Source organism: Muntiacus reevesi, chromosome 1 (genome assembly GCF_963930625.1).
Source record: "Muntiacus reevesi chromosome 1, mMunRee1.1, whole genome shotgun sequence".
NCBI classification, from domain to species: Eukaryota; Metazoa; Chordata; class Mammalia; order Artiodactyla; family Cervidae; genus Muntiacus; species Muntiacus reevesi.
In genome coordinates, this window is record NC_089249.1 from 180,361,128 (window position 1) to 180,376,433 (window position 15,306).

The window sequence follows — 15,306 nt, forward strand, 5'->3', positions numbered from 1 at the left end:
TAAATCATTTTTAAGATAATTGGCCACCACTGAAGCTTCTTCTTACAAGCCGGGCTAGCAGCTCAGGCTGAGTATGGTCACTGCTGCAGTCACGGCCTCCCTGCAGCTGTGTTGCCATGGCACGCAGCTCATTCACATGTCCTCCCGGCCCTGTGCTGACAAACACCTCTGCAGAGAAGACCCTCACCTTCACAGGGGTCCAGATGCCTGCTGGCCCAGTGAGGAGCTTGGCTGACCATTTGGTCACACTGATTTCCTGCAAATTGCCTTTTGGCAAGTGGCCTAGAGTTGGGCGGGACAGTTTGCTCCTTTCAGGCTTGCTGGTTGGGAAGGGGGAGCTCTGCAAGCCCCCCTAACTCCCTGTGCCCACAGGCCATGAACATCGTCACCTCGGTGCTCCTGCTCTATGGCAGCGAGGAGGAGGCCTTCTGGCTGCTGGTGGCCCTCTGCGAGCGCATGCTGCCTGACTACTACAACACCAGGGTGGTGGGTGAGTGCCCACGGCTGGCAGCTCCCTGTGCGGGCGGCTCTCAGCCCACAGCTGGGCTCCTGGAGGCCTCGTGGCCTCGCCACAGGCAGTCGTGCTCCTGCTCCCTAGGTTAGAAAGCTGCAGAATCTTCACACAGCTAGAAGGTGGAAAGCCAAACTCAGGCCCCAGCCGCCCCTCCCAGACTTTGTGCAGATTCCCGAGGAGTTGCTGAAAGTGAGAGAAGGAGTTAGCTTGGGGCCTACATTCACATCCAGCTAATGCTCATTAAACGTTTTTATTGCAGAAAATTTCCAAAATCATAGCTAGAGCATACAGTATATACCCCCATGTTGACTGTTATGAAGGGTAGAATCTGTGAACTTGTCAATATATTTAATTACATGTGTAATTAAATCTTATTCTAAAATGTCCTTCCTGTACTGTTTTAGTGGGTTTCCACTCTTGGGGTCCTTCAGAATTGCCTCTGTTCACCAGGACACACAGAAGCTACTCAGGTCACTGTTTACTTCTGACATCCTAGAGAGAAATTAGTATTTCCCAAAAAGAAAATCCAAGTAAAGTGGAAGAAATCTTTTCTTTTCACACAATGGTTTGGAAACAGTAGAAAGGAAACGTACAGGATTTTTTCCCTTCTTCCTTTCTCTACCCCACCTGCCCCCTTCCAGCCCTCAGTTGTGAGCAGAGCTGGCCAGGGACCAGGGGGACTTCCTGGACCTCAGACCCCAGGGTCCCACATGAGGGCCTGCCTGAGCCAGGAACATGAGGTCACTATTCAGACTCCTTTGTCCTCTCCCTAGGGGCCCTGGTGGACCAAGGCATCTTCGAAGAGCTCACAAGAGACTTCCTGCCCCAGCTTTCCAAAAAGATGCAGGACCTGGGGGTGATCTCCAGCATCTCTCTCTCCTGGTTCCTGACCCTCTTCCTCAGTGTCATGCCCTTTGAGAGCGCGGTGGTCATCGTGGACTGCTTCTTCTATGAGGGCATCAAGGTGATCCTGCAGGTGGCCTTGGCCATCCTGGATGCCAACATGGAGCAGCTGCTGGGCTGTGGTGACGAAGGCGAGGCCATGACCGTCCTGGGCAGGTGACTGTGCCAGCCTCCCTCCTGTCGGGGAGCCCGCCAGTGCACCCCTGGACCACAGGACCAGCCCCTCCGCAGCCCTGGGGACACTCCAGAGGCAGGAGGGGGGCTCCTTTCTGGAGAAGACAGAACCGCACTGGAGCAGTCATTCCTTGGGAGAAGCAGTAGTTAGAGGGTAAAACAGTAGCGGGCCAGAGCTCACTGCACTGGAGGGCTTGCTGGGCGGGAGGCAGGTGGAACTAGGCCGAGCCTCCCATCTCCAGCAAAGGCTGGGTGTCTGCTATTCCCACAGAGCAGTCCTGGTGTGCCTTCCCTGGCTCAGGAGCATCAGTCTCTCCAGGTCACCTAGACAGGGAGCCCGTGCCGGGCCTGCTGTAGCTGCTGACGGGCCGATCTCCCGCTAGGCACACCTGGGGCCCAGGTCATCCTGACTGCAGCCTCCTCCCTCGGTGCCCACGTCCCATCCTCACAGACTCTCTCGGGGATCCTGCCCCTTCCCTCAGTCCCCACAGCCTCAGGGCTGGCCCCTGACAGCCCTGCCCGGGCCCCTGTGCCCACATCGTAACAGTTGACTCTGCACCAGTTTCACTCACCAGCATCCCAACAGGGCTCTTCCTGATCAGAATCTGACTCTGTTCCTCTCCTGGGACGTGCAGATTCCCTGTGCCCCGGGGGATTTCTGGGCAAAGGATCCAAGTCCCTGGCCAACCTTCAAGCCCTTCACACGCAGGTGCTCTTCTGGGGCCTCCCTCAGGCCCAGGCCCTAGGCTCCCGAATGCATGTATCTGCTCAGCCTGGAGCACTCCCAGCCCCCCGGCACTGCTGGGGGCCCCGTCAGCTGCATGCTGAGCCGGCCCAGGTGTGACTGGGAGCCTGCAAGGGTCCCAGGCTGGCAGAGCGGTGGCTGCCCTGCTGTGGGCCATGCCAGCTCTCTGTTCTGAGCCCGGAAGACAGGCAGCCCGTGGGCAGAGTCGGCAAGTGGTCTCCATGCCTCTCGCCCACACCAGACAGAGACTGGGCCCTTCCCCCAGGTAGGGCCTGAGCAGGATCAGGGCTGGGGTCAGTGGGTGTGGGGGACCACCACTTTCTCCCAGCTGAGTGTCAGGCCCAGCCAGAGGGTCTGGAAGGGTGTGAGGTCCCAGCCGGGCTGGGATCTCTGGAGTCAGGCCCAGTCCCGAGGCTGTACTCCTCGACAGGGCTCCTCCCTCACCCTCTTCCTGGAGCACTCCTTTGGTCTCTGATTCTTCCTGGCCAGGGCAGGGAGTCCTCACATCCCCAGGGACCCACCAGACGGAGGGAGGGTGTCATCCCTCCAAACTGGGACACAGTTTTCTTCTGCTGTAGTAGGGTCTGGAGTCATAAAGGGTCCCCACTCGTGGGACCCTGGCGGCCAGCCTAGCTTTCTCAGAATTAAGTGCTCCAGCCTTTTAGGGGGAGGCCTTCTCCCATTGCCTCCAGGGGGTATCCCTGATTTGCCAGGGCACCCACCAGGGCCTGCGTCTCTCTGCAGTGACTCATCTCGCCCTGCTGGGGGGTGCCCGGCCCTCAGCATGCTCGCTCGTTGAGAGTCTAGGCAGATTAAGTCTCCACCTCATTCAGCTGTGGGTGAGACATCCTGTCACCTGTGTGGGATCCAGACTTCTGTCCTTCAACCCTTACAGATACCTGGATAATGTGGTCAATAAGCAGAGTGTCTCTCCTCCTATCCCACACCTCCATGCCCTGCTGACCAGTGGAGATGACCCTCCTGAAGAGGTGGACATCTTTGACCTCCTGAAGGTGTCATATGAGGTCAGCACTCATCAGGGCTGTTTGGCCAGACCGCTTCACTGGGCTGTGGGTGCAGCTGGCCATGGCGGGTGGCTCTTCTCTGCTCTGTGCTTCCACCTGATCTCACTGAATCACCTCTGACTGGTAGAAATTCAGCAGCCTGAGGGCGGAGGACATTGAACAGATGCGGTTTAAACAGAGGCTTAAAGTGATCCAGTCCTTGGAGGATACAGCCAAGAGGAGCGTGGTATGGATGGACCTGGGCTCTCGTGGCCCTGGGGTGCCAGCTGGAGCTGGGGTTGGGACGGGGACTTAGGGGACTGCACCTGCAGAGCCACCCCAGGCTGCCCTGAGAAGGGGGGTGCAGGGCCCCCCAGCACTGTCCTGTGTGGGACTAGGATGCAGAAGGGAAGGTGCAGATTTGGGGATGTGGGGAGAGGGCTGGTCACTGTTTTCTGTTGCAGACTGGTCACAGGGAAGCCTCTCTTTGGCCTTGATGCCCAAAGGCCAAGCACAAGCCCATTCTGGACCGAGCCCTCCAGCTTGGCTTTACACCCTGCCCCTGGGTACTGACAGCCCCTCAGCCCCAGTCCACTCAGCCTGCTGACCTTGCTGTCAGATGTTGTCCTCTTGTCCCTGTAGGACGAAATCACTGGGAAGTTCTAAGTTATGTTCTATAGAGCTTTGCCAGGGCCTTTCTAGGAATCCAGAGGCAGTTTCTAGACCAGCACCCCTCGCCCTGCGTCCCTGACTGGGTGTTCAGAACAAAAAGGCCCCCCAGCTGGCAGCACCGGAAGGGCAGTTGGTGCCACGTGGGGATTCCCTCAAAGAGCAAGACCTCAAGAATTCATTATTACATCTTGTGTCTCTTTCCTTCTAGGTCCGAGCTATACCTGGGGACATTGGTTTCTCAATTGAAGAACTGGAGGACCTTTACATGGTGTTTAAGGTGACAGCCAAGAGCAAGGGAGGACCAGTACCCCATCCTAGTCCCCTAAATTCATCCTCTGTGCAGCAGCCTCCTGCCAGAAGAGATGTAAAACATTTAAAAACATCCTCAGGTGCAGTTATTACCAAGTTCACATGGTAGAATTTAATCCTTTCTAGAGTTTAGGCAAGGTACTCTTTTAAGTGACTGAAAATTTGCTGAAGTCAGCTTATACAAGAGGGAATGCCTTGGTTCATGAAACTGAAAAGTCTAGGAATGTACAGCTTCAGACATGGCCGGGTCTAGGTGTTCCAACATCTTGTCAAGCTCCGATATCTCAGATATCATGTGGACTGCTCTTCTTACAGAGCGTAGGACTGTAGTCGGCAGCTCCAGGGTCATCCTTGCCATAACCCCATGAAAAGAGAATTTTTCCTTCCAGGTGGTTTTAACAAAAAGCCTAGGGTTAATTGCTGGAGTGACTCAAGTTAGGTGCTGTGGCTACAGGACACTGCTTGCTGCTGACCCCAGGCTGGGCTGCATGCACACCCCATGGCCTGGGTTGGGACCAGATGGGCTCTCCAGGAAAAGTTCAGGTGCTGGTAACAGCAGAACGGGAAAGGGTGTGAAGAACAAGCAGAAACAGCCGTGTCTGCACTGCCTGCCTGCTCTCATTGTCAGGTCCCATCTGCCCTTCCAGCTACCCAGGGTTCAGCCCCCTGGGGAACCGCCCTGGGTCAGCCTCCGGGTCAGAGTGGTCCAGCCAGTGTCCCGCTGTGCCTGGGGGTCCTTGGGCCCTGTCTCGGCGCCTGTGGCCCTAAATAAGGGGGTGGCGGTGCCAGTGCCGGAGGCTCCGTGAGATGCTGTGTCTAGCCCAGCGCTCACTGCACGGGAGGCTGCAGACTTGGATGGGAGGGTGAACGACCAGTCAGCCTGGTGACCCTAAGCAGGGCCCAGGAGGCCAGGCTGTCTCACCGGGCGCTGCCCCCTGCAGGCCAAGCACCTAGCAAGTCAGTACTGGGGGAGCAGCCACCCCTCCGCTGTGCGTCGGGACCCCAGCCTGCCCTACCTGGAGCAGTACCGCATTGACGCCCAGCAGTTCCGGGAACTCTTCGCCAGCCTGACACCCTGGGCCTGTGGCGCCCACACAGCTGTGCTGGCGGGGCGGATGTTTCGGCTCCTGGATGAAAATAAGGACTCACTGATCAACTTCAAGGAGTTTGTGACGGGGATGAGTGAGTGGCTCTAGGGCCTGCAGGGACTCTTCCCTACCCTTGCCCTTTCTGAGGAAACCCAGGTCCCAGTCCCAGCCAGCCTCGCCACCATAGCGAGCCTAGGGCAGCCTGGAGCCCTTAACCCTTGATGAAGGAGGGCAGTTTTCCCACGGAAACATGTGATGGCAGCCCCCCCCCCCCCACCTCCTTCAGTTTGCTGCTGAAGGCTGGGTCCGCAGGCCCCCGAGAAGGAGAAGGCCTGAGGCTGGGTGCTCACCCCTGGGGCCTCTCCAGGGAGAGAGTCGGGCCGCGAGGAGGGGCCCGCTGGAACCACCTGGAGGAGGAGGATGCGAATGTGGCCTGGCTGCGGGACTCTTGTGCCCTCCTGCCAGCCTGCGTCCTTGCTGGCCTTTCCCCACAGGTGGGATGTACCACAGGGACCTGACGGAGAAGCTCAAGTTTCTCTACAAGCTGCACTTGCCTCCAGGTGAGCGCCGCCTCTCCCACTTCCCACAAGGGCTCTCCAGAGTGCAGAGCCGGAGCTGCGGCCTTCCCAGGCACAGGCCTCTGTGGGCTGCTGGGCCTCGTGGCAGCTGGGCTTCTCATCCTGGCAGCGCAGAGCAGCCAGCAGATGGGACTGAGGCCAGGTCAGTCTCCATCTGAGAGCAGGGCCGGGCCCTGTGTGGCCTACAGGGGATGTGTGGGTGTCTCAGGGCTCCATGCATGGGCAGAGGCCCAGAAGCAGCACCAGGCCCCTCCATGGACCCCTGTGGGGGTGGCCATGGCAGTGGAAACTCAGGCTTGAGTCTTAGTTCATTGGCTGGTCCTTAAATCTGTCAAGGGCTCCTGTCTGTCACCAGAGGGGCAGCCTGGGGGCGCCACCAAGGCCCAGGGAAGGCTGAGGAGCCTGTGTGGCTTTGCTCTGCCTTCTCTCACAGTGTGGGGCCCGCTGGGACATGGACAGTGGGTGGTCTGCAGCTGCTGGTCCCAAAGCAGGGGGTCTTGCTGTGTCAGCTTAGCTCACTCTGCTCAGCAGAGATGCCCACTCAGAATGCTCCTAGGGCTGGGGGTGGGCTTCCGTATTTTCGCAGAGGGAGCTGACACTGGGGCAGGCGGAAGTTCTGGCCCCAGGGGTCCTGCCCTGGGGTAGAGCTGTCCTGGGTTCCTGCTGTTGCTCATGACCCTGCCCTCCCAGGGAGTCAGTAGCTGCCTCAGAGTTGGCCGGAGTAATTTTTCATCCCAGAGACCTGACTGACCGGGGGCGGGGCCCAGACTGTAGTTCTAAAGCTCCCTCCAGGGCTTTCTGCACCCAGAGTTGGCGAGCCCTGCTCCTGACACGTAACACAGGGCTTCTTACCTGTGGCTGGTCTTTCCCTGTTGCAACAGGCCACAGTGGTCTTGGGTACACCTCCTTGGGAAGGTTGGTAGAAGCACTTCTCTTTCTGCTGAGAGAGGCTTGAGCTGGGCAGACCCCACTGGGCCAAGAGCCTATGGATGAGGGCGCGTGGGGCTGGCCCTGCCACTCCCAAACCACCTCTGCCCACCTTGCTTCACCTGGGCCCTAGTGACGGCCTATACCTGCCACCTCCTCACAGGCCATGCACTGTTAAATCTCCCACTCCCTCCCCTCCACACAGTGGGGAAAAACGAACCAGGAACAGAGACTGTTGCAGAATGAGACAAGCCAGCATGTAGTGGGGTGGGACAGTGCCCCAGAGTCTGACGTGAGAACAGGTTGTCTGTGCCTGCCTGGCCCCTTGCACATGCCTGCAGGAGCTCGGGGCATCCTGAAAGGATCCTCTGGGCCACAGCCTCATGGAGTGGGGACAAGGATGGCCGTTCAGCCGACTCCTCTGGCTGGATGTATACTACGTTTTCAAACACAGTGTACAAGTTAACCGGAAGCAGTCACCAGCTGATAACCACTGTGACTGCAGGTGGGGACGCTTGGTAGGGGGCCGGGGAGGGACTTTGTCTGGGGCTCGGGGAGGTTTCCTCTGGTGAGAGTCAGGTTGTCCCCTCCTGCCCTCACTCTCCTCTCTCTCCAAACATAGCCCTGAGCCCCGAGGAGGCTGAGTCGGCCCTGGAAGCAGCCCATTACTTCACCGAGGACAGCTCCTCGGAAGGTGAGCGCTCCCCACCCATGGCCTCAGGGCCTGTGCCCGGCATCCTTGCTGGGGGCTGTGCGGGCGGCCTGCAGCCCTCCCCGGGCGTAGGGGGTGTGCCACCCGGGGGAGCTGCAGAACAAGGGCCAGGGCCCCAGTGGTATTCTCACTCCTGTTTCTCTTGTCTCTGCCTTCCTGGACCCTGGCTCCTCCTTCCCTCTGCCTCTGCTCCTCCTCGCTGTCCCTTCCAGCATCTCCTCTGGCCTCCGATCTGGATCTTTTCCTGCCCTGGAAGGTTCAAGGTCAGTGCCTGGGGGGCAAGGGTGCCCCCTTTGCACTCGGCTTCCTCAGGGCCTTGGGTTTCATGTTCTGAACACTCCCCTGCATGGTCAAGAGACCTGGAAGCTCTTGGTCCCCGAGATGCCTCCTGTGTGGCTAAGCTCTGAGTAGCCAGCCACAGACCTGGGTGGAGAGCGGCAGCTGCCGTTCTTGTCGTAGGGGCAGAAAGTGGTGACCCATGGCATCATGATGTACAGGTACCAGGGTATCACCTCCTGGCCTCGTGGGAAAATCTATTCTGTCATCGTGGTCATAGGAAAAACACAAAATACCATTGTTGCAAAATGTCATTGTGATGGCACAGATGAGTGGAAGTAGAAGAGAGTGGTGGAGGCTTTCCTTGGAAACAGTTTTATGTTCCATACAACTTTTTAGTTGAGGAAAACTGTGTATGTTGGGTGCCTATTAGAAGTCAGCCCTGTGCTGCATTTGAAGCCCGCAGGAGGCACTGGGCCCAGAGTGGTGGGGTGTTCTGGGCCTGGGGTCTAGCAGTCAAGCTGGCAGTGTGTAATGCACCCAGAAAACCGACCAAACACCACCCTGTCATCGCTCTTGGGGGATAGGTAATAATACACCGGGGACGGCACACACTCAAAAAGACACTAAAAGATGCTGTCACGGTGCCCAGAGCAGCCCTGCTGACAATGTCAAAGGCTTACTTGACTGTGAAGCTTGACGACCTTGATTTCAATTATACAAACTAAAAAACAGATGTATCTTCTGTCATACTTGGAACGTAAGCAAATAGACTTGTCCCAGGCACCTGAGGAGAGACCACGGACTGGGGGTACAGAGCCCTGTTCTCGGCGCTCACCTAACCTCCAGGCAGCGGTCCACTCCCTGATGAAAACCTTGAGCCCAGAGGGCTGCACCCTTCCCTGCCACCACAGAGCTGCCAAGGGCCGTTTGGAGCTGGCACCTGCCTTTCCACCTGAAGTTCCTCCCAGCCACACTCCCTCAGGGAACAGGTCTGGGAGAGCTGGGCAGGCTGTTCTCCCCAAGTTCGTGCTGTGTACATATATGTCACTTTAAGAAATACAGCGCTGAGCACAGGATTTAGGAACATAAAATTCTTCATCAGCTGGCGTGGCAGTTACAGGTTGAGTTGATAACTCAGACTCCGCTGAGTTTGACCTTTATCAGCAGAAAGTATAGAAATTGTTGGTCTCAGAATTTTTGCCTGTAACATGCATCATCGTTCATTTAAGAGCTGTGTGGTGTGACTCATATTCTTTGGAAAGAGAAGATGTGAGGGTTCAGTGGCTCTCCGGTTTAATGTAACCAGGTGGAGAGAGCCGGACCTGTGTGGGGCAGAGAAGAAGCAGCCTGCGGGAGCTGCCGGGCCAGGGCCCAGGACCAGGTCCACTTCCACAGGAAAGCACAGACGAGACCTTAGTGGTTTGGAGTCGTAACAGAAGAACCTTCTTGTTCTTTTTGTTGTCCAGAAGTATCACAGCAAGAGGAGCGAGAGGAAGCTGGAAACGACGCCCAAGATAAAAGAAGAGGTATGTATACAACTACATATAGGGCGACATCTGCTGATGCTGGCGGAGGTCCTGGGGGGTGGGCCTGGTCGCCCTGTCACTGCAGAATAGCCCCCGTGCTTCATGGCAGATGCATGCCTGACAGCAGAGCTCTCCCTGAGGTAAAGGCCCAACCCATCAGCCTCCCAGCTCTCACTCACCAGTCCCAGGCCTGAGTTTCCTGTGGCCACGAGCACCCCCAGCCATCACCACCTCCCTCTGGGGGTGCCCTGGCTCCCCATGCCACCCTCTCTCCAGCCTCCACGTGGTCCCATCACCATCTTGGGGAGGACATAGCAAGGCCATCGTCATCAGCTTAGCTCAAACCTACTTTAGCATAGCTCAGGGGGGACCCTTGAGTGCTCTTGCAGGGGTCCCCAGCCTCCAGCATCTAATGCCTAATGATCTGAGCTGCAACTGATGTAATAATAATAGAAATAAAGTGCACAGTGAATGTAATGCACTTGAATCATCCTGAAACCATCCCACCCCCACACCCCCAGTCTCTTGAAAAATTGTTTTCCATGAACCTGGGGCCTGGTGCTGTGTGTTTTTCCCATCACTACCTCCCCAAATACCAGGGTGTTTTGTAATAAGGTCCAGGTAACTTAATGCCAGATAATCCTTAAACCTGCTTATCCCCTGCTACCAGCCCCCAGCCCTCTTTCTCTCATTTGACAGATAGAGATTAATCTTTTTCTTCCAACTCACAGAGGAGAAGGGAACTAGCCCTCCTGACTACCGGCACTACCTTCGAATGTGGGCCAAGGAGAAAGAGGTTCAAAAGGAGACGATCAAGGATCTTCCCAAGATGAACCAGGTAGGCCCGATCAGAACACCCAAGAGGTGTTTCTGGAAAATTCTGACCAAGTCTGGGTCCTCCCACCCCCCCTGGAATGGAGGAATTCTCCTGCCTCCCTTTAGACCCACCAGTCAGTAGCAGTCAAGGACGGCCTAGGAGGACAGGGGCTGGTTGTTCCAGGGCCTTGTCCAGAACACTCCCTTGGTGCTGACTTGCTTTGATCAGCATCCGTGAACCAGAAGCGCTGGGCAAGGTCAGCCTCAACAGGCAGAAACTCAGACTGCCGTTCATGAGCTGGCGTCACGGCACTTGTCCCTCCGGCCTGGCTCCGAGCCGTGCACACACAAGCCCACTTGCCCCACCGCCCAATAGTCACGTGCGGGTCTCCAAGTCAGGACTGCAGCCTGCAGGGTCTTAACAGGCAGGACCACAGACATCTAACCAAAGGCCGCTGCCAAACTGCAGCCTGATCACGGCCTGCTCTGCCCAGAGGGGCCCCTTGCCATCTGGGTGCTCCTTCATCCACAGGCCTGCAGAATGGGATGCCCTGTGGGAGGTTTCATCCCAGTCTCAGGCCAAAAGGCCTAAATGTGGTTTCAGGATCTGAACTTGACCTCTTCATCCCTCTCAACTAACCCAGGCTGCCTTACCTTGTCATCACTCTCTAAGGAGCTTTGTTAAGGAGAGTTGAAGTGGCTTCTAATTAAAGATCTAAAACGCTCAAACTGATTCTAAAACACAGGGAGGTCCTTGTAGTCAGTAGCTTTGAAAACTTATGATAGACATAGGTCTGTCTCTGCTAACAGAACAGAGACTCCAAATGTCTCTATGTGTGCTGAAAGAAAGACAGCTAGAAAAGAAAGGCCTTTCCTCTGCACCTGGGTCCTAATCTGTGAAATGCATGTGTCAAGGCACGGGTATATAAAGATAACTAACAAGACAACACCAGTCAGAATGGCTAGCATTGTGAGTCTGACTGATCGGAGGTAGTCTGACCCATCTTTTATCATCTCCCTGTCCCTTTTGTTTTTCCCCTCAAAAGGAGCAATTCATTGAGTTGTGCAAGACACTTTACAACATGTTCAGCGAAGACCCCATGGAGCAGGACTTGTACCATGCTATCGCCACGGTGGCCAGCCTGTTACTCCGCATCGGGGAGGTGGGGAAGAGGTTTTCTGCATGGCCAGGCAGAAAGTCCAGAGACAGTGCCCCCGATGAGGATGAGCCACCAGCCCCAGACCCCCCTCAAGACCCCGCCTGGGAACTTCAGCCACCAGCTGCAGGGGACCCCCAAGCCAAAGCAGGTGGAGACACCTACCTTGGGAAAACACCACAGGAGAGCCAGGTGGGGGGCGAAGGGGGCGGCGGTGAAGGGCGGGGCTCTCCCCCCCAGCCTCTGTCTGATGACGAAGCCAAAGACGACATGTCCATGTCCTCCTACTCCGTGGTCAGCACCGGCTCCCTGCAGTGTGAGGACCTGGCTGACGACACAGTGCTGGTGGGTGGGGAGGCTCGCAGCCCCGTGGCCACCACCCATGGTGGGGGTGCTGTTGACACAGACTGGTGCATCTCATTCGAGCAGATCCTGGCCTCCATCCTGACAGAGTCTGTGCTGGTGAACTTCTTTGAGAAGAGGGTAGACATTGGACTCAAAATCAAGGACCACAGGAAGGTAGAGAGACAGTTCAGCACCTCCAGCGACCATGAGCAGTCTGTGGTTTCAGGCTGAGGGCTCCAAGGCCGCTCTTCCCTCCTTCCCTTTGTTTTCTCCTTAAAGACACATCCCTCCAGTTCTCCCCAGAAGAATTGAGTTGTAAATGGAAAGAAGGCTGAACAGTCACAGTTGGGGCCAAGGCAGGAGGTGCCCAGCCCTTCATTCTGCCTTGGGCCTCCTGGCCCCTGCACAGTGTCGGGGGCTCTGTGATCTGCCCTTGCTTGCCCTGCACTGTGGCCAGGCCACACCCTGTCCTCCTTCTCCTCCTCCCCTGCAGCTCTGGGGGCTTTCCTGCCACTGGGCACCAGGTAGGAAGGTGGTGTGCCTATTGGGCACCAACGTGGTGAGAGCTTCGAGATGCCTTCCAGGAGCCCCAAGCCTGCGTCTGGTTGAGGACACAGGCAGAAAGCATCTACTGCATCAGGGTGGGTTATCTCCTGCAGATGTTCCTCTCAATTCTCTTTCAGCTCGTCATCCTCACCATTAACCTTAAAAACATATCCCTCGGGTCCTGATATGTCTCCTTGTATTCATTTCAGTTGGCTAAAAAGAATCACACTATGCTCAATGCCTTAATAAATCCCTGAAAGAATGAAAAACCACACTGTGTAGACAATTAATGCGACCCTCAACCACTGCTTCGACCTCCTGGCTGCTCCCCAGGCAGGTGCTGGGCCAAGGCCGCACTCCTGAAGTTCCCAACACTTAGTCCCTCACAGGAAGTGAGGTTTCACGACCCCAGGCAGGAGGGGGACGCGGAAGCTGCTGAGGCAGACTGGGCAGGGCCTGTGCAGCGCTGCACCCACAGAGAAAACCTGCTCTGCAGGGGTCAATAGCCTGGGTCTAGGGGTAGGAGACGAGTGCTCAGGCCTGGCTGCAGTAAGCCTTTGGGTTCAGGAAGCAGAGTGTAGGGACATGCGCAACAGGCTAAGCCATGAAGACGCCCTAGCTTTGCAGCAGGAGCTGATTATCATGTCCAGCATTTGCCCCCAACACAGAGTCACCCCTCATTTTTACGAAAAGATAACGTCTCTGTGGCTCTTGTTTGTTTTTTTAATTAAATAACCTTATTGAGGCAAAACTTACATACCATAAAATTCAGTTGTTTTAAGCTACAATTCAGTGATTTTTAGTAAACAGAGTTGTGCAGCCATCGCCACAATTCAACTTTAGGATATTTCCATCACCCCAGAAAGACCCCTTCTGCCCATGTGCTGCCAACCCCTGTACCCCCACCTCCCTCCACAGCTCCAGGTTCTAATCTGTTTTATAGCTCTTTAGATTTTATGGATGTTTTTTAAAATAAAAGCCTCCATGATTTTACCTTGTGCACAACTGTTGAGTCACTTTTCAATAAATACAGCAAAACAACATCAAGGAAACATGACAACTTTCCTTTCCTAACAAGTCAGTAATGTAATTTCCTTTCTAGTATTTACACAAGCTGACTACATGCATTGTCATAAATTAATTTCAAAGGATTACTGCCAGAAAGACTATAATGAAATTATAGTTCTTGGCCATAAGGAAACTTAACGATATACATAAGAATTCCATGAAATTGGCAGTTTAAAATCAAATTGAGTATAATCAATTAGATTTAAATAATTTGGAATGTAAATAAATGTTTTATATGCCATGTAGAAGTATAAATCGGAGAGTGTACGAAAGAAAGTAGGCAATATAAAAGAGGACATTAGACTTTTTATGTGATAAGTGTATAAAAATATATAATATACTTTCATCTGTTAATCATTAAACCTGGCATGATAGTCAAAATGTTTAATAACAAGAACATTTCCTGCATTAGTGGTGGATTCTTCACCAACTGAGCTATGAGGGAGGTCCAATAACAAGAACAGTAACACTAAACAATATGTGGATAACAAAGTTTTAAATACATTTGGATTCTGTAAATAAACTATATTTTAAAACTCCTTACCAAGTGATCTGTTGTACCAAACTATTCATCAAGTCATTCTTAACAATTTCCAAAAAAAAATATGCATATGAATTTTAAAGGATTACATGTTTGTTGCAGAAAAAGGGAAATATACAGAACAGTAGAAAAACAATTTTTCCTAGTATTTAAGACTACTATTCATTACTTTGGTGTTTTTCCCCCTGTATGTATCGTTTTCAAAGTTGAACTCACATCATTTATGAAATTTTTATTCTGCCGCTTTCATTAACTACAAAACATTCTTTGTAGCTGCCAGAAACTCTCATCCACAATGATGAGACTTGAAGATAAAAAAAAACCACCCAAATGAGAACAGGAACCATTTATCAAGAGCTTGCAATAGAAGATGAGTCAGCCACCATTACCTGTGTTTGGCAGAGACTAAAAGGTAGTCAGAAGAGTGGGAAGGCCTTATGGTGAAAGCAAGGGAGGGCTTCAGGTATGCTCTGATCAGAGGCTGCTGGTGGGGAAGCAGGATGTCTTATGTGTTTGGTCTGGGGAGCATAATCGGCTTCCTCTTAGCTGGTGGGGAAGTCTAAAAAGGTGGGCAACTGGTCGTCATTGACCAAGTCCTGATGCTGTAGAAGTTGTGGTTGGCTGGGGGGTGGAAGGGGGTCCAGTTGACGCACAGGTGGTCACAGGTGGCTCTGGTCACTGTATAGTCAGTCTCAAACATAATTTTTTAAGTTATTTGTTTTTTTCTAATATTGTGCAAAATTTGGAAAGTATTAAAAATTTTAAATCACTTACGAAAAGTCATTTATAACCCTTGCCCATACACATTATATGTAAACAAATAATGCTTGGTTTTACTTAACTGCTATTGTGTATACTTAGTAACTTCCTTGCTTCCCAACAATACACATGCTAGCATTTTCATTTCAAACTCTGTAATGGACCTGCATAATGGTCCATTCTTTAGAATACGTATTTCCACTTTTTTCCTGTTATACTTTGGTTAACATTCGTGCATAAATAATACATCTGGGTGATTCAGATTATTCTTAGGATAGAGATAAACGCCAGATTATTTTCCCCTTTTACCAGCATCCTATAAGAAAGAGTCCTCTCTGACCACATTCTTGTCACAATTGGGCGTTTTAAATTTTAACAAGATGATTTATATTGTCAGGCACGTGGGAATGTCTTGGGGGGATGCCGTTAGGGTCCCGGTGAGGTTGGGACATGAGGGATGCAATCTTTCCTCTCTGCTCTGAACGGGACTTCAGAGCGGAGCTTTCCTGGGACTGCAGGAAGGACTGATTTCGTTTTCAACCGCCGGGCGTTTCCGTTTCCCTCTCGGAGAAGCGTAGGGCTGGTGAACTGCCTATTTCCGTAGGATTCTCGGTGCTCCGGCTCAAAGGTTAACTCACCGCCT

The 15,306-nt window shown here is 53.7% G+C and overlaps 1 protein-coding gene across 2 annotated transcripts in view; it reads left to right on the forward strand.

Annotated features, from left to right (window-relative positions):
• Window positions 1-12,567, forward strand: part of TBC1D9B (TBC1 domain family member 9B) — a 43,539-nt gene extending 30,972 nt beyond the window's left edge. Inside the window, exons 11-22 of one of the 2 annotated variants that reach the window (XM_065917250.1) lie at window positions 373-490; window positions 1,288-1,573; window positions 3,232-3,361; window positions 3,489-3,587; window positions 4,221-4,289; window positions 5,263-5,503; window positions 5,904-5,969; window positions 7,537-7,608; window positions 7,839-7,889; window positions 9,372-9,431; window positions 10,163-10,269; window positions 11,294-12,567. In XM_065917250.1, coding sequence (XP_065773322.1) covers window positions 373-490; window positions 1,288-1,573; window positions 3,232-3,361; window positions 3,489-3,587; window positions 4,221-4,289; window positions 5,263-5,503; window positions 5,904-5,969; window positions 7,537-7,608; window positions 7,839-7,889; window positions 9,372-9,431; window positions 10,163-10,269; window positions 11,294-11,980 — 1,986 coding nt within the window. In that variant the 3' untranslated portion in view covers window positions 11,981-12,567. The remainder of the gene's footprint in view (window positions 1-372; window positions 491-1,287; window positions 1,574-3,231; window positions 3,362-3,488; window positions 3,588-4,220; window positions 4,290-5,262; window positions 5,504-5,903; window positions 5,970-7,536; window positions 7,609-7,838; window positions 7,890-9,371; window positions 9,432-10,162; window positions 10,270-11,293) is intronic. The other variant, XM_065917251.1, reaches the window with a different exon arrangement.
• The last annotated feature ends 2,739 nt before the right edge of the window (window positions 12,568-15,306 follow it).